The following is a 27076-nucleotide window of genomic DNA, read 5'->3' on the forward strand; positions in this document are numbered from 1 at the left end:
CGCACCCGAATGGTGGTATGCCCCGGGAAGCTGCGGGTAATGTCCAGAGTTAGAAACGGAAGCTTCGGGGCGCCTGGGTGGCTCAGTGGGTTAAAGCCTCTGCCTTTGGCTCAGGTCATGGTCCCAGGGTCCTGGGATCAAGCCCCACATCAGGCTCTCGGCTTGGCAGGGAGCCTGCTTCCTCCTCTCTCTCTACCTGCCTCTCTGCCTACTTGTGCTCTCTGTCTGTCAAATAAATAAATTAAAAAATATATATATTTAAAAAAAAAAAAGAAAAGAAAAGAAACGAAAGCTTCTGCGGAGCTAGCTCACATTCTGTCTGTGCCACAGAAATGTAAATGAAATACTCTGTCGTTTGTCTCAGCATCTGGAGCACGGAGGACAGTGGAAATCAGTCGTGTTTTCCTGCCACTGACCAGTCCGCACAGTGGGAAAGGAGAGAGGAGCCTGGCCCCCCCTAGAAGAGAGGCAGGTCTTTAACAGGAGTCACATCTCAAAGGGGTTGGGCAATTAATTGCATAAGGGAGTACCAAGATGATCCTTTCTCCTATTTTCAATTTTAAACACATCAAACGTGATTCGATTAATTAGAATATAGACCAAACTTGATTTTAAAAGACACCCAAAACTATCATAGCATACATGTGAAAGAAGTTTTGTGTTTGTTTTTTTTTTTTAAGATTTTTATTTATTTATTTGACAGAGAGAGAGATCACAAGCAGGCAGAGAGGCAGGCAGAGAGAGAGGAAGGGAAGCAGGCTCCCTGCTGAGCAGAGAGCCCGATGCGGGGCTCGATCCCAGGACCCCGGGATCATGACCTGAGCCGAAGGCAGAGGCTTAACCCACTGAGCCACGCAGGCGCCCCAAGAAGTTTATTTTTTCTCTCATGTAACTGTCTAGAAATAAGAAATCCTGGCTGGTAGGGAGGCAATGGGCAGTCAGGGTCTCCAGTTTCTTCTTTCTTATGGTTCTGCTGTCCTCATCTGTACGGTCCACACAGGGTCCCATGGCATTCCAGTTGGCATAGAAAGGTGGAAATAGCAAGTGGAGGTAGGAAGTTACTTTTTGAGGAAGTGATGAAGAACTAGGGCCCAGCATTTCTTTTCACATTTTGTTGCTGAGAATATGAGAGCCACAGTGAGCTGGAAAGGATGTGGGGCAATATGGCCTCTCTCTGTATAGCCTGTTCTCAGCTGATTATCTGTGGATTTTTTTTTTTTAAAGATTTTATTTATTTGTCAGAAAGAGGGGATGGGCAGGCAGAGGGAGAAGCTGAGGGTTTCTGCTGAGCAAGGAACCCAGTGTGGGACTCCATCCCGGGACACTGGGGTCATAACCTGAGCCCAAGGCAGACACTTAACCGACTAAGCCACCCAGGTGTCCCTAAATCTGTGGAATTTAAAAGGGGTTATGAATTAGATGGGAGGCGAGAGTTAGCAGTTTTCCACCACAGAGTTTATCAAAGAGCGGAAAATTAAAAAAAAAAAAAAAAGCGGAAAATATTTTTTGTCTATTTTCACCTAATATGTGACTAGTAATGCCTAATGTTCCATAACACTTTAGAGATCTAGAATTTTCCTCATATGTTATTTCACTTCATTCTTTAACCTTAGCTTCCTTTCAATGAGACATTATCATCTGAAGTAGACATTATCTTCATATACAAGAAGAGTAAGCATGGCTCAGAAAGATGATGAGATTAGCCCAAAGTCATACATCTGCAGAGGACAGAGCCAAGACTTTAGTCCAGACTCAGAGCCCTGCCATTTCCAGTTCTCGAAGTCTTTCTTAACACCTTAATCCTCTGTAGGGTCTCCTGTTTATTGCCATTCACCAAATGGAATGTCCCATCATAGCAGAAGTCTGACCCTTTAGAGTGCCTGGTAAGTACCTAAGGACCTTTATTAAAATGCCAATTATTTTACCAGACCTTGGGAAATTTTCATTAGGTAGCTCTAGGTGTGAAGCCCTAGGATTGCAATGCTTTGGGAATCACTGCCGTGGTCTTGCCTTTTATCATTGCATTTGCTGGAACGGAGAGAGGAGATATTTCATATTTCTGTCTATTTTTTCCTTTGCTTGCCCTCCTGTGCTTATATGCATTCCCTTAAATGTTGGAAGTATTGCTTCTGAAGTATCTTTGCTAATCTCTTTTGAAACATCTCTAACTCAAATTGAAAAAGCAAACAATGACAAAATGTCAAAAATTAATTTAGGAAGCCACCATGGTATCCTCTCAAACAGAAGTTTTCAAAGCCCTCGTTGAGGTAGATGTTCAGAAAGTGGCTTTATAACCTGCAGTTCGAAAGAAGAGAGAGAGAAAATTATTTTTTCATCAAAAATATTTATAATGTGTTCATACTGTGTGTGTGTGTGTGTGTGATGTACATATATACATATCCTTGTTTCCCCAACAGAAATTTCACAGAGATTTCTACTTGACTTTATGTTACCCTCAATTCCCATTAAATCACATTGGGCTTTTTATTTGCCTTTTTCTCTGTCAGACACCAGGATGAATTTAAACTCCAGTCCCTCTCCAATAACCTCTCTGATGTATTTGCTACTTTTTACATTCCCTTTCCCTGTAGAATCTGATGGAAATTCCTTTCGAGCCTTTAGCTTTCCCTCCAAGTCAAAAACTTTTGTGTTGCTAATAGAACTCAGCTTCATTAGCATTTCAAATCCTAAGACATTCTTAGAGATCGGTGTGTTAGATCTGAGGGGCTCCCCAGCCACAGCCTGATTTATCAAACTTGTTTAACTAAAATCTCCAGTGGCCTGTGCCTTTGACCTTATTTCTGCCCGCACATCTCATCAGGAAATCCTTTTCAAGGAGTCTAGAGAAAGACATATGCATAATCTGAGAAGCTTTACTTTTGTCCCTCTTTCTACTCTGTATGTTGCCTGTTTGAAAAGCCATACTTTCTTCATCACTTTTGATCATTGGATCATGGGTAGGTGATGGTTAGTGCACGGATAGATGGGTAGATGGGTGAGTAAATGGGTAGATAGACACGTAGTTGGCGGATAACTAGAAAGGCAGATGGATTGGGCAGTTAGATGAATGAGTAAGAAGATGGGATGCATGGATGGATGGATGGATGGTTGGAAAGATAAGATAAAGAACGTGAGTCTTCTGTCCTTGTCATTTAATTAACCATAATTGGCCTTGGTGCTCCTGAGACAGAATACCATTCCTGCAGAAAACAGCAAGTCCTGTGATATATGTCCTGCCCCCAACAGGAGAGAACAGGGTGGGGCTAGTAAGAGAATTCATTGCCATTCTGATTCAGTGTCTGATTTGTAAAATAGAAGAAACCATTCTCTTTTATACAAATATATAAAAATGCTTCAATGTAATGCTACTTACCCAGACCTATACAGCAAAAGCTCTCAAGGGATCTTGTCCTAATTGCATCTGCCTGAACCCCAGACCTGTGCATCCTGATTGAAAATTGACTTCCCAGACAGAATAGTCTCTGTGCCTCATAGCAATGGTATTGGAGCTATGTGTCCCCGACTTCATTTTCTTCTTGCAGACATTCCACTAACACTTTGTAAGTACTTATTACATCTCAGGCAATGTTGCCAGTGCTTTCTACTTGTATTACCTCATTTCATCTTTACCACAGCCTTTTAATGTATTTATCATTAATATCTCCATTTTACAGGTGAGGGAATTAAGGCACGCAGAAGTTAGGTAATTGGCCCAAGGTCACGCAGCTTGTGAGAGGCATATGGTGGGTTCTAACACACTCAGTGGATGTCCAGACTCTATGGCACCACCCACCATGCCCCTCTCTGATCACTAAGCCCAGCTTTCAGAGCACTGTGGCCTAATAGAACTTTCTGTGGTGGCGAAGATGCTCTGTATCTGTGCTGTCTGTCCCATGGACATGGTAGCCACTAGCCACATGAAGCTTTGGAGCCCTTGAGATATGGCTAGTGTTACTGAGGAACTAAGTTCTTATTGTACTGAATTTTAATAATTTAAATAGCACAGTTTAAGAGCCAACTAATAGCCTTTCTTCATACATATGATCTCAAAAAATGAAGTTCTGAATTAGGTTTTAAGGTAGGCATCCTGTTATAGACATTCTCCTTCATTAATAATATTAACATGAAATAATTACAAAGCACTCTTAGAATCCTTTGTGCTTCTTCCCATCCTGGGAAAGTGTCTTGCTGTTCTTTTAAGCCCTCCGCCAACGAGGTGGCACATCTACTCTTAGCTCATTGGAAGAGGTATTGACATGAGACAGACGAAGTAGTTCTGGCAGAGCAATACAGGGACGTCAAGGGCAAGTTGTAGCGTGGTGATGCCATTGGCATTTTCTCTCGGGAGTCATTGTTATATTTTCCATCTCCTCAATACTGCCATCCTACATTGGGGGGAGGAAGTGTTGGTGGAAATAATGGGCTTTGAAGCACAGTTTGGTGGTGGAGAAAAGAAAGTCCAGGGGCATCTGGGTTCATTTGAAGGAGATATGCAATCCTCAAGCAGGAAAGAATCCTCAAGCAGATTCCCCACTGACAGTGGAGCCCAACTCAGGGCTCTATCCCAGGACCCTGAGATCATGACCTCAGCCAAAATCAAGAGTCTGATGCTCAACCCACAGAGCCACCCAGGTGTCTCTTGTTTTTATTTTTTAGTGAGAGTTCTACATGCACTTTTTATTAGGAAGGGATTTCAAGAAAAACGTTAAATGTTTCTAAACAGACAAACGTTACAGAACAGCATGTAGTATTTTATCATATCTGTGAAAAGCAACAACCCCCCCCCAAAATATACAGATACATACCCAGCAACTTTTTTTCATATAGCTTCTAGACGAGATTATGAGTTTTTATGAAGGTGTATTACTTTCTTTTTTAATTTTATTTCCAGTGTAGCTAACATCAGTGTTATATTAGTTTCAGGTATACAATATAGTGATTCAGTAAGTCCATATATTACTCAGTGCTCATCAAGATAAGTGTACTCTTAATCCCCATCACCTATTTCCTCCATCCCTTCTCCCCATCCCCCTCTGGTAACCATCTGTTTGTTTTCTATAGTTAAGAGTCTAGTTTTTTGGTTTGTCTCTTTTCTTTTTTCCCTTCGTTCATTTGTTTTGTTTCTTAGGTTCCATGTTCGAGTGAAATCATATGGTATTTCTCTTTCTCTGTCTTATTTTACTTAGCATTATACTCTCAAGATCCATCCATGTTGTTGCAGAATGTATAGTACTTAAAAAAAAAAAAAAAGGCGCAGTCTAAATTTAAAAAGTGGAAAATAAGAGGGGGAAAAAAAACAAAACAAAACAAAAAACAAAGATAGGTTTCTCCCAAACCGAGGGACTCAATACTGAGACATTCATGAGGTTAAGTCTTTAAGCTTCAAGCTGTGACCAACAAAAGCTGTTGGACTTGAAGAGATGTCTTTATGAGTCATGAGTCATGCCCAGCAAAAGCAGAGAAGTGCTAGAGAAAACAAGTCAAGGGCAGAAAGGGAGAAGTGTGCCTCTTGTTTTGGGGAATGGTGTTTGTAAGTACCCAGGTGGGAAGACTTCATCGTGGACACTGGAAAAAACAGGAAGCTGGGGAGAAAGGAACCAAATGAAAGAAGGACACCGTGGCCAATGCTGAAGATGGAGAAACATTTTTGAGGGAGAACATATGTTCCTTGGGATTCTGAGAAGACCCAGTCTCTACACAGATGCGTAGAGTCACTCTGTGAATCCCTGTTTGCAGAGCGTTTTGGCGTCTTCTGATGTAAGATTCGTGGCCATCAACAGTCCTGGTACATTAGCAGGTGTTCGGATGGAAGGGCCAGAAGCAGTTTCCATGCGTTGATGAGTGTTAGAACTTCTCCCGGCCACCAGCACAGCAAGCCTCTCTGCCTGGGTGGAAGCCCCCGGAACAGCCTCAACACTGGCCATGTGCTGGCAGCCCATCCCTGCCTTGGCTTCCAGGCCGAAACATACACATCAGTCAGGGCTAGTCATCTATTTTTCTGGCAAAACTGTGGCAAGAGGAGTTTAGATGAGATTAACGGTTACAAAACAAACAAATAAAAATGAAGCAAACCGAAATAACATGGAAGAGGCAGGTGTGTCTTTTAAAATGACTCGTGTCTACCTCCCTCCACCCCACCCCCATGTTTGCCTGCACTTGGCATGCCTTGTGCCTCGGGTGGATATGTCTACGCCTGTGAGAATCTTTTTATTTAGACATCACAAAGCATGTGACCAATTTTGAACACAGCCGGCTTCAGTCCTGGTACGCAGAGACGCCTGCTCTTTCTTCACAAAACTCTCCAGTTCAAACATGTTTGCAGACCATGATTCATGGTGTTTCTTTCTGGATTGTCCAGTGGGTAATTGCTATACGAAAACCAGAGAAACAGATGTAGACCCTGAACCTTGGCTATAAATTTTTGTTTTATGATTATGGGTTTCAAATGTGCTGTGTCACATTGACAAATATACAGTTACTCCGAAACGAAATGGATTTTGGTCTCAAACTTTTGCTTTTTTGTTTGTGGTTAGAACTACTTTTATTAGAGTTTCTTTTATCATTCATCAAACACAAAACGGAGGAGAGGACACATATAAGAATGTTATCTTATGCCGTACCTTAGAGACTATTTGGGAAAGGTTTCTTCCAACTGTTGGATCATGTTTAAAATACGCGTCAATACTTTAAACTTCATTTATCCCCGAATTAACTAGGCCATCTTTTTTTTTTTTTACCTTCTACCTACTCATTAATCTTTATGGTACATGGATACGCTATTTAAAGAAGTGTGGCTTATTTTCAAATCTTCCCTAATTTTATTTAAGATGAAGAATTTGAAGGAAGACCGGTTTTCCAGAAGTATACGAATTAGATTTCCTGATGAAGAAATGATAAGAAACATGTGGCTAAATTTGGGGGCTGCTTTATAAATTAATACCTAGATCAAATAATAGCTCTAATAGTTGCCATCAGCATAATTAACTCATGATGAGAAATGATGAACAGACTAGCGAGTGCTGTTGCACTGGAAGAATCCCATAATATTCTATTCACACGGATTGTAATAGAAGATCAGCATTCAAAAGCCCAAGTTTATTCCCCTACAGTTAAGAGAACCCCAAGGTGATTATAAATTTAAAATTTTTTTCATGCAAAGAAAGAAAACACCCAATCTCCTACCCCCTCCGCACCCCACCCCCAGCATACTTCATGATTGTTTTTGTGCCATGATATAATATTGAGGGTAGAAATTAGGGAGCAGTCATTTCTCTTCCTAGATGAGGCTAATCCTCTAGCTTAAGAAATGAGAGGAAACAGAATTTGGGAGACACCATGCCCATCATCATCTCCTTGTGGTGAGTGCACCGTACCCTTTGGAAAGATGTTCGAACAGGCAGTGCCATGCCCTCCCCTGGGGAGCAGATACCTCAGTTTCTCCTCTCTTTATGCTTCCTGCTGTGTTTCAAATGTAGCTGCTTCCTCTGTTCTTCTCAGATACCTTTTCAGTCCCCTCCGTTATCACACACGGGATGAGTCCAGTTTCCAAGGGACTCTTAAGAACCGTAAGTAAGCATTTGGAGTTGTAAGTGCACATACGCAGAGGCTGGTACCTAATGTGGTGCCTTGTGTATCTTTACAATTATCTTAATGACAGTGTGTTAAATGTTTTGTAAATTCCTCTGTGCTCCTTGCTTAAGAGGTGTGTTGTCTTTGTAGTTAAAGGGTTTCTTTATAAACCTTTGCTACAAAATAATGGCCACTTGAAAAAGAGAGAGAGAGAGAGAATAACAAACATAGTTTCAGCAAGATCTCACCCCACCTTCGCCCTGGACTTCTCAATAGCAAGAACTGAGCTTGCTGGGCTGAAAATTGTTTTAATGTACCTTCATAAAAGGATCTTTGACTTGGAAAGTGTGTGTGATGCATACTTTTCATGTCACACCACAAGTGCCACTTAGCAACTCCTGGAGACAGAGCAGCCGTTCAGCATGGGGCAGGGTGCCCCCTGACAGGCTTCCAAAAGGCCTGGATGCCAATGAACATTCCAGCATTATCCAGAGAAAGGAGACCGGAGCAGCGTTCTTCCCCACAAAGGGCACGGACACTGTCCCTCAAGCCCACCCACTTGCCTGCCCTGTTTTGTGGAAGAATTGCAAGTAAAGACTAGAGAGTTGGTAGAGGTGGTAGGGTGTTTTCATTCCTCCGCAGTTTCCTTTCTTGGATGTACTTTGCATCCTGAAGCAAGTTGTGCAAAATGGCTGCAACGTGGATTGTGGATTGGCTCTCCCTTTGAAAGCTCTCTGCCTGCGTTTATTGGTAAATTTTGCATCTGTCCTGCTCCATGTTTTAAGACCGGCGAAAAGGTTTCTCCGTCTTCTAGGCTGGGTCAATATGGGAAGTATAAAAAAGAATCTCTTTCTCGTAAAATTATTCTAATAAATAACCAAGATTGGGCTGGGGCTAATATTGGTGTAAACAGGCCTTTGGAAATATAAAACCCTCACACTTAACCAGTTTTCAAAATATGTGTTTAATTATGTGGTGGTGTGTATGTGTGTGTCTGTGTGTTGTGTGTATGTGCGTGAGATGACAAAGGTCACCAACATGCTATTTGGGGTGCAAGGCTGTGGGAACTGCAAAATAATTTTCACAGTGGCCTGGGATCCCAGGGAGTTGGGTGCAAGTCACGGTTCTGAGCTTTGAAGACTCAGACAGGTCTCAGCCTCCCCTAGCAGGGCTTCTTTCCCTCAATGAAAAATATGAGGATGAAATGAGAGCTAGTACATGTTGAAGGATACATACTGAGTGCCATATAAGCACTTTGCGGGGAGAGAGGGATGCTCACAGCAGCCCACTAAAGTGGGAAGTAATACATCCCCATTCTATGGATGAGAACGCTGAGGCTCAGAGAGGTTAAATACTCATCCTGGATCACACAGCGGGTAAGAAGTAGAACTGGAATGGAGACCTATTCCAGTTTGAGTCCCACATCCACTCTTGGCCGCTGTGTTTTCTACCATCATGACCTGAAATCAAATCCTATATATCCGTGTCATTCTGTGTGTGTGTGTGTGTGTGTGTGTGTGTGTGTTTGGGAGCAGAAGCCACTAATTCTTAACTGCTGTATATAAACTTGAGAGAATGTTTTAAAAGTAAATGAATCCAGAAAGCTGGATTTTTTTTTTTTTTTAAACTCCAGAGCAAGTGCAATCCCTTCGGGCAGGGCTTTGCAAGAAGGACGAGGAGGGGAGGGGAACGAAAAAAAAAAAAAAAAAAAAAAAAAAAAAGCTATCAAATGGAAAGTTTCTCAACCCCAGGCTTCCCCGAGGACTAGCTCTCCTCTGCTCTACAGTTTAGGGCTTGCATGTGCTTATTCGGGAGTGGAAAAATACCTAAGTTACAAGGAATTTAACAGACAGGCGGGCGCACAGAGGAATTTACAGGGTGGGCTGGGGGCGCGGGGGTGGGCAGGAGGCGAGCTGGCGGCGAGCGGGCGAGCGGGGACCCGCGCTTCCCAGCTGAGCCGCCGCGAATAAAGGGGCGGAAAGGGAGCGAAGTTGGCGCTCAACGTGAGCCGGCAGCGGTGTCCCGGCTCCTCCCCTGCCCGTTTTAAAAGCACTTCTTGCATTGTTTTTCAGGTGAGAAATGGGAAAGAAAGAGGCGGCTCGCACGCTCGCCCGCTGCCTGCCGCTCTGGCTGTCTGCTTTTGCAGGGCTGCTGGGAGTTTTTAAGCTCTGTGAGAATCCTGGGAGTTGGTGATGTCAGACTCGTTGGGTCATTTGAAGGTTAGCAGCCCGGGAAGGGTTCACCGAAAGTTCACTCGCATATATTAGGCAATTCAATCTTTCATTCTGTGTGACAGAAGTAGTAGGAAGTGAGCTGTTCAGAGGCAGGAGGGTCTATTCTTTGCCAAAGGGGGGACCAGAATTCCCCCATGCGAGCTGTTTGAGGACTGGGATGCCGAGGACGCGAGCGAGCCGGGCAGGGTTTGTCTGGGCACCGTCGGGGTAGGATCCGGACCGCATTCGGAAGGCTTTTTGCAGGCATTTGCTTGGAAGGAGAACTTGGGATCTTTCTGGGAACCCCCGCCCCGGCTGGATTGGCCGAGCAAGCCTGGAAAATGGTAAATGATCATTTGGATCAATTACAGGCTTTTAGCTGGCTTGTCTGTCATAATTCATGATTCGGGGCTGGGAAAAAGACCAACAGCCTACGTGCCAAAAAAGGGGCAGAGTTTGATGGAGTTGGGTGGACTTTTCTATGCCATTTGCCTCCACACCTAAAGGATAAGCACTTTTGCAGACATTCGGTGCAGGGGAGATCATGTTTGACTGTATGGATGTTCTGTCAGTGAGTCCTGGGCAAATCCTGGATTTCTACACTGCGAGTCCGTCTTCCTGCATGCTCCAGGAGAAAGCTCTCAAAGCATGCTTCAGTGGATTGACCCAAACCGAATGGCAGCATCGGCACACTGCTCAATGTAGGTTTATTTTTTCCCTTCTTCTACCAAGAAAAAAAAATGAATTGTCTCTCTTGCATGCAATGAAGACGTTGGAAACAAACTGCATTGGTAGCAAGACAAAGGATTTAATGATTTAATGGTGAAAGGGTGTGATATGCTGGCGTACATATTGATTCCCTCTGCTGAAAATTTCCTGTTAGATGTTTTCTTCGCAGACAACCCCTCCCGACCCCCGCTCCTCTCCTTACCAGCCTTACAGTCTCTTGAAAACAGTTTTAAAAATATGCATGGAGGGGGGGGAAAAAGTAGAGTGTGACCACAGGACTTTGAAACATTCTTCAAGTAAGGCAATTTGACACATTGTGCAGTTTTTACTAAAATGTATGCAGAGGGGAATTTAACTTTGCTGTTCTTTGGATTAGCTGCTAGCTGTATATATTCCCCCCTTGTGTGTTTTAACAGTCCAAAGTAATTAAAATATGACATTGTCCTTGCAAGGAATTTAGCCTAATTAGGGTGGCTGCTGCTCCTGAAGTTCATAAACCACCAGTTAAAGCTGCTGCTTCCAATGTTTTCCTTGCTAAGGAAAGGCAATATTTCTTAGCATTGACCCTGCTGCCACCTTTCCGAGTCACTTTGTTGCTCTAAGAAGTTGCTGTTTTGCTAGAAAACTACTGGCAATGAACACCCCTTGGGCTGAGCCATTCATTATTTCCATATCTTGCAGTTCATCCCAGAACCTGGACATCAGTTAAAGGAGAGGAAATATAAGTGGAGTAGCCTGGTTTTTTAAAAAAATATTGACTATGTGGTTATCTGATGCTGACACAATGCCGAGGCACGCATCTGGTCAACAGTAGTGTGGCTGCAGGCTTGAGAAATGACCAGAAGTCCCAGAAAATCCCACCTTCGGGTGGCTGTGGTGGGAGCCTGCAGGATGCGTGGCTGCCCTGACAGTGATTTAGATAAATGGCTCAGCTATCTATCAAAATGTTTTTAGTACTTTATTTGACAATTCATTGGAGCATTAGCCTGAAAATGACATTTTAAATCTTTGTTTTCAAAGAGGTCAAAGTTTAACTGGAAGAAATTGAGTTTTCCTAATAACATGGTGGCTTATGTAAAGAGGGAGAAGAAAAGGGAAAGAGAGGGCACGGTGACTAGATTTAAATTGCTCTCTCTGAAACTTTGTCTTGGCGATAAAGACTTGCTTCTTGGGCCAGGAAATCAACAGGTTTGTAGCTGAAAAATCAATAACCATTTGATGCCAACAGTCTGGCTGTCTGACTTAATATTTCGTAGAGTCATAACCAGGGCAAAAAGAATATAGTTTTTAGAAGGCGTCTTCATCTTCAGCTGCTCCCCAAATGCCTTTTGTTTCCTAATGCCTGTTTTCTTTCTGGAGAATTCAAAGAAACCGAGTGTTGCAAAATAATTTTGCAACCCACTAACAGATCTTTTAGACCTGACCTTGTTTGTAGCAGTTAAAAGAGTATGAACAGTTTCATTTGGAATCTCAGGGAACAGGGGCTCTGCAGAACTTTTTCTTCTAAAAGAAACTTCTATGAAACATATTCTTAACGAAAGGAAAAAAAAAATGGCTCAGGACCCTTGGCAGAAAGCTAGTAGACCTAACAGAGCCTTTACAAGTAGACATTCTCCCTTTTGTAATTAACCCTCCAAACATGCCTATTAAGTTGTAGGAGTAGGGGGAAAAGCTTTGTTTGTTCTTGAACAAGTTAAACAAGGGATTTGCCTTATCTAGGGAGAGCGAGTGGTGAATGTGTCATTCGCCTAGGACCAGCCGATAAGCAAGAAGTGTTGATAACAGCAAAGTTCAGCTAATCAAAGAAACTTGCATTAGAAAAAGTAAATAAAGGCATTTGACAAAGGGATTTTAGAAATTCCAGTGTCTTATTTTTGTAAGCAGGGCAATTAGTGCTTATTGTGGTCAATTTCACAAGGGTTCTAAATCCCACACCCCCAGCTCTAGGTTAAATGAATAAATTGTAAAAATTGAGTATGTCCCCGCAGGGTTGCTTATCCTCCATAAATCCCTTTATGACGGTCAGTTTAGTTGTTCAAGAGATTAAGTTTTTAAGCATAAATAAAGATTCTAACAAATGTCTGCCACATGGTGTTTGGTTCAGGGTGGCATGGGTAGTTAGGACTTTTGAAATAAAAGCATATGAGGGCTTCACTTGGATAAGTAAGAACATACAAACCACAACCTTTTCCATTTTACTTAATGACTGTTTTGACGAGAAGCAGATCTGTTTGTGCCCTTAACACAGACAAAACAGTGGGCAAGGGGGAAAAATAGTTGTAAATTCCAACTAAAAGTATTTTCTGCTTGGAGATTCTATTTTTTGCAGGGTGTGTATGTGTGTGTAGTAATTAGAGAAAACCCTTTGATTGGAAGACACACCAGAAGCCGTCTTTGAAAGGTGTTAGAATATTCTTTTTATTTTCTTTTTTTAATTTTAATGACAAAAATGACACGCAAACCAGCTACGGGTTGGAGTAGGGCCTGCGAATTGCTTGTTATAAAAATTCGAAGTCAAGATTAGTGGACTATAAGGGAATGTGGTATAAATAATGCGATTTAAGACTGCCCCTGGAAGGTATCATAGTCACAAAGTTTCTATTCATATGCCTCCTGGATTATCTTGGTATTAGGGCTGCTCCAGATGTTTTCAGCATTAATTGCTCAGTGGGCATAAGATAAATCCTAATATTTGTGGTCTAAATATAGTTGCTTTCGGTGAAATCATGAGTGTGACAACTTCTTGGCCCGCTTCCCTGTTGTCTCCATGATCAGACCATCAAAAGAAAAAAGGAAAAAAAATATTTTCTTTTTGAAGTAGTATTTTGCCCGTTAATGAGAAATAATCTGTTTTAAAAAACAATGATGTGTGATTAAGGAAGAAAAGTCCCCTACTCAAAACCCTGGGACCTGAATTTTAAGTATTACACAGTATCCAAATCCTCTCCTAGTGAGATATAAATTGGGGTCAAAGTGGCAAAATCAAAGATACTCTCTGAAAGAGAGACGAAATAAAGACTGACAGCCACCGTATGAATTGAATGGGGTTTTGAATAAATATTTCGATGAAAAGGCTCAATTGTTTTTCTAAAGTAGGACATAATTTTCTGCTTCTCGGCCACATGACAGTGGTAACTAATACCATCAGAAAGAAGAAAGAAAAGGGACTTTTGCTTACATCTCTGAGTGCAGGATAGAGTGCAGGGTACGGTTATTTGAAAAAAAAAAGTTGAAGATTCACAAACTTATCCTTCCCTGTAGGAAAAAAAAACAACTAGAATTTTGTCAGCATGCTTATAACATGGTACTTTGGGTAGGGAATTGTTTATGTATAACCTAGAGGGGAAAAAAAAAAACCACATGAGTTTAAATTTTATTACCATACAATGTAGATTCCAAAAAATAAAACGGGAGAGGTACAACTCTGTCTGCTTAAACATAAGCTGTGGAATTGATCTGTAAATTCCAGCTAGAATTTGACTCACCAGCCCAAGTGCAAAGGCTTTGCTCTAAAATAGGCCTTAAAAAAATAATAATAAAATTTATTTATTTATTTATTTATTTGCCTTATTAGATAAATGACCAGAATGGCCATTTCTGATAGGTTAACTGACCTGAATCAGAAGTTTTCTTATTTCTGGAAGCCTGGCTCTGACCATATATAACCAGTCAGTATTGTCATGAACTTTTCTTTAAAACATAAAAGTAAAAAAAAGAAAGTTCTTCTGGCTCTCAGACGCTTGTAATTTACCTTCAGCATGTTAAGCCCCTGAGATGTAATGAAAATCTTGAAATGAAAATGAATGAAAAGGGAAGAAAATCTTAACCATTTTCCCCTTTGTACATTCTACAAGCATCAATAAACTATCTCAGAAAGGATTACATGAGAAATGATAGCGATTATAAATTCTGCTCTCACGGAATTTATAATCTTTATAATTAGATGTTTTTCTTTTTTCTTTTTTTCTTTACAAAAGGCCAGGAATTTTTAAAAGAGAAAGTTACTCTCTAGGAGGAAAATGTAGATGTGAAACCAGGACACAAAATATACAACTCTCTTCAAGTCACACCGGTCTTATTAAACAATAATATCCATTTTAGAACATCTTTAAAAGACTCGTCTATAGAGTTTGAGTTACATGTAAGTGCCAATAAATTTATCTTTAAATGACATTTTTATACTTAAAATGTTCCACTATAGATTCAGTTAACTATCAGTTAAATACATTCTTTCGGAAATAGGAGCTTTTGATGAGGGTTAATCAGAAAAATCTTGGCTAAAAACGTTTCCAAAAGATATTAATGTTAGAATCTTGCCTTTCAGATTATAGGGTAGTTAGGGCAATCGTACATCTCTGATTTTCTAGAATAACCCACTTTCAGATATACTGCCACAATTCCCACATAAATCATGGAAATATGCCAGATATTTCAATATTACGGCATTTCTGAGGCTGCCCCTTGAACCCAGGAGTGGCACAGAAAGTCTTTGTTTGGATTCTATGGTCAATATAGCTGGAGTGCTCCCAGCTTCATTTTTCCATTATGACTGAAGATGCCTTGTGCTTCTGGATCATTCTACTGAACATGAATTCCTTTTGTGGCAAACCATAGATCTGTAAATAGAAAGCACCCCTGCAGAATGGATTAAGTATTATGACTGGTTTTGATTCCAGCACATGTGTGCATTGGGAGTGGGGGAGGGGTAGACTTATTAAATTGAATCACTCTGACCAAATCTGTATCAGTTCTTGGCCCACTTCTTCTTAGAAAGTTGAAAATGGGTGGTGATGGAGAGTGGAGAGTGGCTTTAACTCAGGTTCCAGATTTATCAGTATCCTGTCTGTAAGTGGCTTGGCCTAAGTATGTCTTGTTAAATAGGAGATGAGATAACCTTCCCCATCCATAAGATCTAATAACACAACCTCATCAGTCAATATGTTGTCCTGAAGTCTCTCCTCTTTTCCTTTCTGGCTTCCTTACTTCATCGCTAACAAGTAGAATTCCTGCGTCGTGCCACACCTCTCAACCCCTTTAAATGAATAAAAAATAAAGTTGCTGAAGTTCTCTCCCCCTAGGAAGTAGTAAGGGTGAGTCTACAGGTACTATATGATTTGTCTTGAGCTTTCCGAGCTTCTTAGATGAGAATGCAAGCAGGCAGTGGAACTGCTGACTTGCTTTTTCACTGGACTTGCAGGGTGGGGAGCTGAAAGGGGGCCCATTCAGTAAGATAAGACTCTTGGTCCCCTGCACGATAAGGCGAGGATAACAGGAACTGACGTCAGCCAGGCGACCCAGCCTGGCCAAGCATTTCCTCTCGTCAGGGCACATGGATTCCAGGAGTCTCCAGGCCTCCCCCACTGCTGATGAACTGAGCCAGCTGGGAGTGGGGGGCACGAAGAAAGCCTGGGCGGAAGGGACTGATTGTACGAAAAGCCGATTCTGAGACTATAATGGCAATTTTACGTTGTTCTAGAAGAGCTATTTGTTTCCCAGCTGTCCAGTTTTCCTCTGATGCGTCTTGAGCCGGTCTATCCAGCAGTCACCAAATCCTATCACCCGTGAGCCCCACCAGCTCTCCGCTTCGAACAAAATGGGAGGGAATTTGCATTGTCAGAGTTAATCCCTGGTACTCCTATTTACTTTTCTAAGTACTAAGTTCCCACCCCCAACCGCATCCTGTGACAGCCCTGCTAAAACCATTTCATTTGCCACCACCCTGACAGCAACCCGCAGATTTTGCTCTCCTCTTTCCCGTCTTCCTAGTTCTCTTAAACGCAGATTATTTTTGCCTTCACAAGTATCTGCTGTTTGAGATCTGGAGAAGAAACTCAAATGAAAGCCTGTATTATTTTTTTCCAGTTCATAAGTGCTCCTGAGTCTACTCTTTTCTTAAAGATTGCTCTGTCATTGTTGTTGTTTGCAAGTTTAAGTACCAAGTAAGGGGTGACTCTCCTAATTTGACTCAGAGAAAAATGTTTGTTTTTGTTATTATTGATCAATTAATGTTCGCCACAGATTGCATTTTACCAGGTCAGGAAAAACCAACTAGCTGATTCCAAAATACTCGGGTAGCAGTAATGCAGAGGAGACCCAGTAACACGAGAGCATCCGTTACCTGGGAGAAGAACATTTGGATCACATTTATCTCAAATTTTCTCTAATTTCCAGAGCAAATGAAGACCTCATCTACTAAATGCCTCTTCTCAAAAATGTTAAAGCTTTTGGGGCTACAGTACCTATGTCTTGTTATCAAAGTCTGTGACTATAAAAAGGCTGATGATCTGAAGGTTGTTTCAGCTTCAAAAGATTTTTTAGGGTCTGGTCTATTGGAAAGCTTGGGGGTATAATTAACTAAAATGGAAATGGAGGCAAGCGAAATTTAGTTCCTGATGTTTTAATTTAGCTCAGTACTGCCATGTGTTATTGAAGAGAATTCTTAAAGGCAAACATAATTATTTCATTATGGTCCTCAGAATGCTTTCATTGGCTTTAATGACAAGAAGCTGTATAAAAAGGCATACATTTTAATTAGCCCTTCTTATATTTACATCAGATAAATAACAAATAATTGATGAAAAACAAGTCTTTGGAATGGATGATTTCACATAGTGCGCTGGTTACAGTTTAATGATGAAACATTTCTCTGTTGCTTTGCATTTTAATTATCCAGACATTACAGTAGTGGTGCCATGGAGCTAAAATACCGTTGTTGGCATTTTATTACCAAAAAAAAAAAAAAAAAAAAAAATCACAATTAATGCCTATGAATCAGAAGCCGAAAAAGGTAGCTAGAAGCGCATCTCAGAGGAAGGAAATTGCCAGTCCCATTAATTTTACTACGTTTGTTAGCGCTCGTTTTGATCACTTTTTATCTTTTATGCTTTATCTTTTTGGATTAAGACTGTCAGGGGTTTCACATGCGTTTTTATGGCCACATCTTCTCCTAAATACCTTTCTTTCTCTCTCGCTGCCTGTGTGGGAGACTTGCCTGCAAATCCCTTGCCAAGTGTGTGCTGGAAATTCAGAGAGCCTTTTTCCATAGTGCAGGCTGCCTTACCTTTGATTTTATATGAAAACCCATTTCACATGATTCATCCGTTTTGGTGTACAGAACACTAATTGTTATTATTGATTTTAAATTCCGTGACCATTACAAGTAACCCAGATGACTGGCAGATAAAGGGTAATAATCCATGGAGTTCTGGAACTGTTTCATGTTTGTCTGGAGTACTTTATGTGATCAATATTAACTGCCCCATTGAAACTAACTGCTGTATCAAATAACAGTCAATCAAATGAATGTGCTTAGAGATTATTTATTGAAAGCTTTAATTGTTCACTGGGGCCCTGCTTATCAGAGGGAACAATAGGAATTAGAGATAGGATGAACAGGTTTGGATTTGCAGAGAAAGTTGTAGGATGCAGATGAACGGGGCATCTCTCTGCTACTTGGGTGAGAGTTTCCAGAAACCCATGTTGGGCTTCTAGAGTAGAGAAGTTGCATGTACTCTTGTTACAAAGGTTATCCTATCACCTGTCCCTCTAGAGCTCTCTGGAGAAGAAGGTATAATGATTTTCTTGCCAAGAGGCTGTGAAAAATTGTCACTCTCTGGGAGTTTTAACGCTTCCCTTCTGTGTGCCCCCTTGCATTGACCACCCTCCAGTGCATCTCTCCACCTGTATTCCCACTGCCTGCTGGTCTGAGGTCATGGGAGGAGCCTAACTTGATACAGGATTGATTTCTACAGCCAGGAAATGGGAACAATAATGTCTACGTTGCAGGATCTGCAGAAAGATCAGAGATCCTGTAAATGAGGATTCTATTCCCACCCAGAAAACATACAGAAGCCACCAAAGAGACAGACCTCCTTCTGCTTAGATTCCAGTGTGACACCTGTGGCTCATGTGTCTTTGCTCATAGTGAACATACTGTTTCAGTTGGTATTTTTTGTCCTCAGTGAGATGGTTCCCCTGTCTGTGGCTCATAACCTAGGTTCCAGTACTTCCTGTTTGTCACAATTTGGGTAGCATTGGCCCTGAGTCAGTGACATGCATTTAACCAGACCCCCAGATTTAGTACAAATGGTTGATTTTCACAGGTGAGCGTTGTCACAATACAGCTTCACCCAAAGATGTGTCAGGGGTGCAGTCCATTGTATCACTCACTGATAGATTAGCTCTTGCATTGTCTCTCTACAAACACCTGTTGGGTGTCTGCCGTGTTCCAGGTGCTCTGGTATGTTCTGTTCTGTGGGCAACACCAAGATGATTCCTACTTTGTCCCTGGTTTCTCTGGACTCTTAAGGTATGGGAGAAATTGTATACATAAGTCACCATGACATACCTCCTTATAACACAAATGCAAGTATCTCCCCAGGACTTTGCACATGACTTTGATTATGGAAAGGACTAAAAGCCACTGGAACCACAGCTGGTGCAGCAGGAGAGGGATCAGGTGCAGGCCAAGGCTTTCCCATGTGGAGGCTTCATTGGTAATTCCTAAAGGTGGTTCCCTCGAGCAGTGGAGTAAGTGCATACCATCTAAATTTGCTTCGTGAAGACTCTCGTGGATACTTCCAGAGCATCTGTTAAATAATGTTCTTTTGGGGTGTGCCTCAGAGTAGCTTTAAAAAAAAAATCTCTCCTTCGTTTATGATTGTTTCTATGACTTCTTGCTATGGAACAAGCCGCCCCCAGACTTCGTGGCCTAACAATTTATGATCTCATTAGCCTGCGGATGGACTGGGCTCAGCTGGGCAGGTCTTCCGCTCCACGGGATGTCGGCCGAGGCGGCGCGGGCTGCCAGTCCCGGAAGGCTCACTCCCATGGCTGGCAGTCGACGTCGGTCGTTGGCAGAGAGCTCAGCGAGGGCCGTCAACTGGAGGAGCTGCGTGTGGCCTGTGCTTCTCCCCGCATGGCAGCCGCATCCTGGAAGGGAAGGAGGAAGCGGAAGCAGAAGCGTCCCGTCCTCGGTCCTCCGAAGGGCTGGATGCAGAGCGGGCGTGGACTCACGGGCACTGCCCTCTGTCGGTGAAGCAGCCCCGGGGCCAGCCCAGATCCCCCAAAATAAAAAAAAAATCCGTCTCTCAATGCAGATTGGCAAAGCAAGGGCAGCCATCCCTAGTGCCCGCCCCCGACCCCCCCAAGTCATCACGTGTGCACCTGCTCGGAGGAGGAAATGACTGTCTCCTGACAGCAGAGACTGAACGGAAGGACGGTGGTGGGCTGTGAGCTGGTTGTTGTTTGGCGGCGGACCTATTTTACAAAATTCTACTCTGGTGACTGTGGGTCCCTTGTCCTCCGTTCATCCACACAGACATTCCTGGGTGGAAGGCGCGAGTCTCCCCATTTTACGGGGTGGGGGGCAGTTGTGACTCAGACGTGTGTGAGTGTTGGCGGGGGGGAGTGTCTGAAGTCACGCGGACGGCAGGCGCAGGGCTGGGGCCAACCTCCCGGGGAGGCTGAGGCGCCATCCCCCGTGCGGAGTTCCTCACTTCCAGTTTAAGTCTGTCCTCTCCGTCGCCTGCGGGAAGAATTCCTGGAAAATTCCTGAACGCCCTGATCATGCCTGGGAAGGACCACGGCGTGTGTTGGTTTGGGGGAAACGTAGTAAGGAGCCGTCACTCACATCGGTCCCTCTGACGACATTATTTCTCGAATACAAGACGCAGCTCTCGAAAGGGTCGAAGAAACCCTCAGGCCGTTTTTTCCTCTTTTGTGCTTGTTTTCCATCCTGTTGGTGGCTGAAGTCTGCATGGGCCTCATCCCTCCAGGCTCGCAGGAGTCGGGGTCAGGATGAGTCTTGTATTCACGGAGGAATCACAGGAAGGTGAGGGGAATGAGGTTTCTCGGGTTATTCCGGCTCACTGGTGACCCTCATGTAGAGATGGCCGTTCACGATTCCTCTAGTGGGAACCTCGTGAAGCATCACTTTAAAAAGAGGGGTGGGGTGGAAGGGCTTCCTAAGAGACGATGAAGTTATGTTGCCCTTTGGGGATTTGCTACCCGTTTTAAGTATCCCTTTTTTCTTTAGAGGGTCCCAAACCTAACAAAACAATTACTGCTTAATGAAATTTGCATAAATAATCATGATTATTGGTCTCGCCCATAATGCTCTTATTTCAGTGATTTCCAATAGATTTGAAAGGCAGTGTCGTGCTCTGTGTTTTGGATTTTTATATGCCATGTTCTGCCTGGGGTTTTGTTTGTTAACCGGTTTGAAATGGTTGCTGAATTATCTATATTGGGGAAGTACAGACAGATGGATGCAATGAGGTGACTTCCTAGAGGTCATATAGTAGGTTCTGAAAGGAAGCCAATCAAAATCTTTGAGATGCTGCCATGTTTTACAGGGTTGCAGCATGGTCCTGTGCCCCTGGGCCACTGTGTGATACAGGGCAGGTGGCTGTTCTTCATGCACTGCCTCTGCTGGGGGAGCTAGAGCTCCAGGTACCCTCACTTGTTCCCATCTGTAAAATGGGTCCATGACACTTACCTTGCAAGCTTGCCATAAACTTAAATAAGAGTATATTTAAAGACCCTGATATGTATGGTACTCAGTAAATGGACCTTTACCCCCACATTTAGTTCTGAAAATATTTTTGAAATATTTTCAGAAAAGCCAAAATGTTTTACAGGTAATACCTGGATACTCATCATCAGTATGTACCATTCAAGTTACCAGGTTTGTTTTCTGTGTTTCTACCCACTTCTCCTGCTGGTATATATGTTTCTGTTTTGTATTATTGACTGGGTTCCCTTTCAAACCTGGGGAGTTTTTGAGGTCCAATACTGTGTCCTTATGGTTTCCAGTCCTAGGATAGTACTGAGTGCTTGGTCAGTACTGAATTAACTGTGGTTAAGTAAGTGGATATGTTCAAGCACAGCACCGCTTGGTGGACTAGTGCTGTCCAAGTGCTGTCCAATAGAACATTCTCCAGTGATGGAAATGATCTATAATGCTGTGTGTCCATTATGTAGCCGCTTGCCCTGCGTGGCACTGGAAATGTGGCTAATATGTCTGAGGAACTGAATTTTTTATTTCACTTTAATCTATTAAGGTTTCAGTAGCTGCACATGGCTGGTGGTGACTGTATTGAACCACGCAGCTTTCCCATACTCCAGCTACTAATATTTTTTCAATATTTGTTCCTTCTCTTGAGTTCCCTTTCGCCATTCTTCTTTCCTATTGCTATTAAGGAGCTCTAATTATCTCTTTATGTAGATGGTGAATAGGCTGTTGGAGGATGTAAACAGAGTAAGTAGGGTGGTGATTTCAGTCATTGTTTAACTTGTTTTCCTTCTGGGTGGAACTAGTTTTCCTGTGGCCTGGCTAATGCGAAGCAGCACTTGACTAACATATTACAGAACTAAACCAAGATTTTCCCAGCATCCCAGTGGGCTGGACTCCAGTTCTATTTCTTGTAGCAATCATATCCCCATATCCCATGGCATTAAATTCTATTCCTGTGCTCCCTGCCCTCTTGGCTTTCAAATGGACACACAGTATATCTTCCTACATTTTTTTTTTTTTAAGATTTTATTTATTTGACAGAGAGAGATGAAAAGTAGGCAGAGAGGCAGGCAGAGAGAGAGGAGGAAGCAGGCTCCCTGCTGAGCAGAGTCCGATGCGGGGCTTGATTCCAGGACCCTGAGATCATGACCTGAGCTAAAGGCAGCGGCTTAACCCACTGAGCCACCCAGGCTACATTTTCAAGCTGCATTTTCACTTCCTACATTTTCCTACATTTTCAAGCTGCATTTCAACTCATTTGAAATATCTTCAGCTTCAGGGAGGCAGAGAGGAACAGGCCACACTGTAGGGAAGGCTCACTGTGTGTTCTAGAAAATGCCATGCTGTCTCTCCCAGAGGCCCCTTCTTCTGCTCACGTATGTGTGCTCTGCTTTGTTACCCAGTGCCCGGGCACAGTAGGGGCTCAAGAAGCACAATGTAGATAGTTCAGGAATAACGAACTTAAAATTCAGAACGTCTCAAGTGGTCTCTGATTTATTTGTATGTTTTTGGGTCCCTCCGAACACGTGAAGGAAACTTAGAGGGAGTTGTCAAAACTTGGGAAGTTCAAGTTGGCTGTTATGGCAGGCCCTTATCAATGGGTTAGCCGGAACACTCGCCTGAATGGGTATGGGAGGTTTCCTTGGACTTCTAGTACTTGTTTTGATATCCTAGGAATGGATTTTCTGATGATCCTTCCTGTTACCCAGAACATGGTCATCTCTCCCCCTTTTTTTATCCCAAGAAATGATGTAAAGAAGGTAAATAGAAATAAGACCAAATCAACAATCAAGAGGAACTCTTGAACAAGGTTTGTTCTCTCTGCCTGGGCCCCAAATGATTTCAAGTTGTGATTGATTTTCATTAGAATGCAAAACCACCATCATCATAATTAATATTTATTAAGTGCATATTATCTGCCAAGTGCACCAAATGAATTATGTCATTTGGGGAAGGCCGTGTTATTGCTCAGTTGTACAGATGAGAGTTCCCAGGCCCAGGCAGGTTCTGGTACCCAATTCAGGTCTCCCAGGTAGGAGTAAGCAGTTGGAAGTTCCTGTCCCAGCTTTGAATAATGTGGGTAGCCTTCCCTCTGCCAACGATGCAAGGCAAACTCCTATTTGCTTTGTTGGGAGGGGGAAATAAGAAAGTTGGAAGCCTCAGAACCCACAGAATAATAAAAGGGTCTCCAAGTGAAAGCTGGAAACAAGACATTTTTAACAAAATGGGCAGTTACTCTAATTGCTGTGCCCCTACTGTTCAGTTCCTTTTTATGTCCTAATTCATTAAATTATGTGCACACATAGGCTTATTATTTACAGATGTATGCACTTTTAACTGGCTCATATGAACCAGATGTTTCACGAAAGGTAACGGAGAGCAAGTGATCTAAACCCTCCTTTAGTGGGTATCAAGTGAGTATTATAGCCCATTACCTGCAGGTCTTTTGCTATTATTTTGAACTGCAATGTCCAGTGTGGGGAGAAGAATTCAATCTGTCCCCTGGAGGAACAAATAAAAATACAACGACCCTATAAGCAGACATCTGCATCTCAAAATAAAAGAGGGTGTGTGCAGGTGAAAGGCAGGTGGTGTTCACATGTGGGCTCAGGTGGATATGAATGAGTTTTATAAGCAATTTGAGGAGAAAAAAAAAAAGGGCCCATTTTATTCCAGTCAACTTTAAAAAAAAATTTAAGGGCCTTATTCTATGTTATTTTAATCATGACTCTCTCAGAATTTATAGCTGAGCAATTATCATACTCCTTTTCATGCAGAATTTCTTAATAATTTTTAGATGGAATTATTCCAGTTGCTCTTGGGCCTGACAAGAATGCATGCAAAGTGTACAGTACATGAGATGCCAAATTATCATCTATCGGATTCTAAAAGAGTTGAAGTGAGCCCTTTCTACAGGTTCTTTATGGCTCCACCAAAATAATCTTTAATTAACAATTATGGAACTATTTCACTTATTGCTATTTAACAAACCAACTCAATACTTAGTATCTTGAAACACAATTTATCATTAACTTTCGAGGTTCTGTCTCATTGGGCTCTTTCACTTGGGTGTAGTTGCAAGTGACCGGAGCTGGACTCACCTTTGGGTTTGACCTGGCTAGATGTTCAAGAAGGCTTGTCACGTGTCCAGTTCCCCAGCTGAGGTTGCTAAACAGCCAGAGACTGCCATGGCATCTTTCTCTCCTTGTGGCCTCCTCTTAGGACACGGGCTTCCTTATGGCATGGTGGTCACAGGGCCCTGAACATGGCTTCCCGTAGAATAATCATTCCCAGAAACCCAGATGGAAGCTGTGAGGCTTCTTAGGACCTAGCCTCACGGGTCACACAGCATTACTCTTGCCACATTCTATTGATCAGCTGGAAATCACAGTAGCGGCTCAGGTTCAAGAAGAAGGACCTTACACATTGGCGTGGATTCCTGAAGGGGTGGTTCATTGACCAGACCATCTGTGGAGACCACTTACCATACAAATAGCCGTAAAAATAAATGTATACCTCTTTCTCAAAGCAAGGTAACACGGCCTAATTAAAAATAAGCATGACCAGTTCACATTGCAATGAACTGGGTGGTGTGTGTCAGTGGACAATCCTTTCAATACCTCCTTAGAACATTGGGGAGTGATAATAGTCACCCCTCAGAGTCCACAGTGAGATTTATTGGTAACGAGTTGTCTGCTGTCTAAACAACAAAAAAAATCGGAGCAAAAAGATGGCTGAAAAATATGTCATTTTGCACACTGAAAGCTGGAAACCGTCACAACTGAAATATAAAATGGGACATGAAATATTAAGTGGCATATTAGGTTTATTGCATATATGACCATGAGAGTGCATTTTATTTTGTCTTATGGAGCTCTAAAAAAATCCATGTAATGGATTAAAGGTATTAAAACTCCCATATTCTGCCTGGCTCTGGGCCAGGGAATAAGGCACGATAAATAATCCCAATAGACAGAATATGTAGGAAGGAATTTTAAAATGTATTTATGATAGACATATTGACCTCCCTAACTAATAAAAATGTGTCCATGAAGTTAGTTTTGAAGGAAATGTGCAGACCTTACACATTTATAGTGCATATAAATACTATATGCACTATAGTGTTAGCATCCTTAAAATACTTCCCACATCTCTGTGACATATGGCTGTCATGGTCTATCTTTACCCTGGAAGCAAAGAAAAGCATGGATTTTATAGGAACATGTCCAGTTACTATAAGAAGGGATAGTTTTAATTTCCTTTATCTTAAAGCAGGGATCAGGAAACTAAGCCAAATCTGGCTTGTAGTATTTTTTATAAATAATGTTTTATTGGAACATGCTATGCCTGTTCATTTCTGTCTTGTCTAGCGCTGCTTTCTTCCTCCAGTGGCAGAGTTGAATCGCTGTGACAGAGACCATATGGCCCACAAGACTGGAAATATTTACTATGTGGCCCTTATCAGAAAAAGTTTGCTAACCTTGTCCTAAGACATGAACAAATTAATAAGATGCTTTAGAATAGAAATGAGTGCTTTAGTTTCTCATTGATAATAACCCTGTATGTAGATTCTGGAAGCCTGTTCTAGATCAAGCCATTTCCTTTGTGAACTTCACCAAGTCTTGTAGCTTCTCTGTGTAGCTTCACACTTTAATGGAGATTAAAAAACTGATAATGATCAAGGCATGGGGTGGCCCAGTTGGTTAAGTGCTGCCTTCAGCTCAGGTCACAATTCCAGGGTCCTGGGATCGAGTCCTGCATCAGGCTTATTGCCTGGCAGGGAGCCTGCTTCTCCCTCTGCCTGCTGCTCCCCCTGCTTGTTCTCTCTCTACCATATAAATCAAATCTTTAAAAAAAATTATAAAAATTTTAAAAAACTGATAATGATAATAATCCCTGCTCTTCTTCACACTCTTGTCATAAGCGAGCAAATGGGATGATGTGAGAGCCAACACATGAAGTGTTTGAGTCTTTTTCTGCCAGGTAATATGTGCTGTTTGTAGATCCCACTGACCTGGCTACAATGTCTCATTTATATGATATCGCATATGAGAATTTCTTTTTCTTTTTTTTTAAAGATTTTATTTATTTATTTGACAGACAGAGATCATAAGTAGGCAGAGAGGCAGGCAGAGAGAGAGGAGGAAGCAGGGTCCCCACCGAGCAGAGAGCCGAATGTGGGACTAGATCCCAGGACTCTGGGATCATGACCTGAGCTGAAGGTAGAGGCTTTAACCCACTGAGCCACCCAGGCGCCCCACATATGAGAATTTCTATGCAGATTTTTTTCTTTCACTCAGAGGTTTTCAGCTACCATGAATTGAGCCCCTTCTGTGTACCAGGCATTCTTTTAAGCACTGAGTAGTGCCTCAGGAGGTGGTCAGAGATGCTGTTTCTGAGGGTGCTGTGTACATGGAATGAGGACGGGCCAGGAAAGCCCATGAAGAGAGGACTGTAGTAGCACTTTGGCTTAATGCCTGACTGGCTGAGAAGGAAGGGACTGTTGAGAGAGATCATAAGGAGGCAAAGCTGACACATACTGCTTTACTTGTGTTGGCTTGTAAAGAATCTCTTCTGTAAGCATGGCCGCTATTTGGGTAAGGAAAATGCAAGTGAAGGTCAGCAAATCAAGACATGAGTCTAAAGTGTAGGAGAAAGATGGGAAGGGTGGGGTGCCGTATGGCTCAGTCAGTGGAGCGTGCCACTCTTGATCTTGGGGTTGGGAGTTCAAGCCCCATGTTAGGTGTAGAGATGACTTAAAAATAAAATCATAAAAAAAAAAAAAGATCAGAAGGTGAATGACATTGAGATTCAGCAGCACAAGTGTGATCCTCGATACCTTAACGATGGTAACTCTGCTTGTGTGACACTTCTATGGGACAGGCATTGTGCTCCTGCTTGTCACTGTGTCCCTTTACAGTGATTTATCATTTAATGCTCACAATGACCTAATGAGGGATACACTCTCATGCTATACAAGGAAAAATTGAAGCTCAGAGAAGTTAAGTGACTTGCTCACAGTCACACAGTAAGTAGCAGAATTGGGATT

At 42.4% G+C, this 27076-nt stretch overlaps 1 protein-coding gene across 3 annotated transcripts in view; it reads left to right on the plus strand.

Moving 5' to 3' along the window:
* RARB (retinoic acid receptor beta) overlaps positions 1-27076 on the plus strand; it is a 195122-nt gene that overhangs the window by 20584 nt on the left and 147462 nt on the right. Inside the window, exon 1 of one of the 3 annotated variants that reach the window (XM_004754347.3) lies at positions 9679-10483. The exons of 1 other annotated variant lie outside the window; for it this stretch is intronic. In XM_004754347.3, coding sequence (XP_004754404.1) covers positions 10327-10483 — 157 coding nt within the window. In that variant the 5' untranslated portion in view covers positions 9679-10326. Of the gene's footprint in view, positions 1-9678; positions 10484-27076 lie in introns of those variants that run through there. One more of the 3 variants, XM_004754351.3, reaches the window with a different exon arrangement.

Source organism: Mustela putorius, unplaced genomic scaffold (genome assembly GCF_011764305.1).
Source record: "Mustela putorius furo isolate JIRA1106 unplaced genomic scaffold, ASM1176430v1.1 tig00003834_pilon_pilon_pilon, whole genome shotgun sequence".
NCBI classification, from domain to species: domain Eukaryota; kingdom Metazoa; phylum Chordata; class Mammalia; order Carnivora; family Mustelidae; genus Mustela; species Mustela putorius.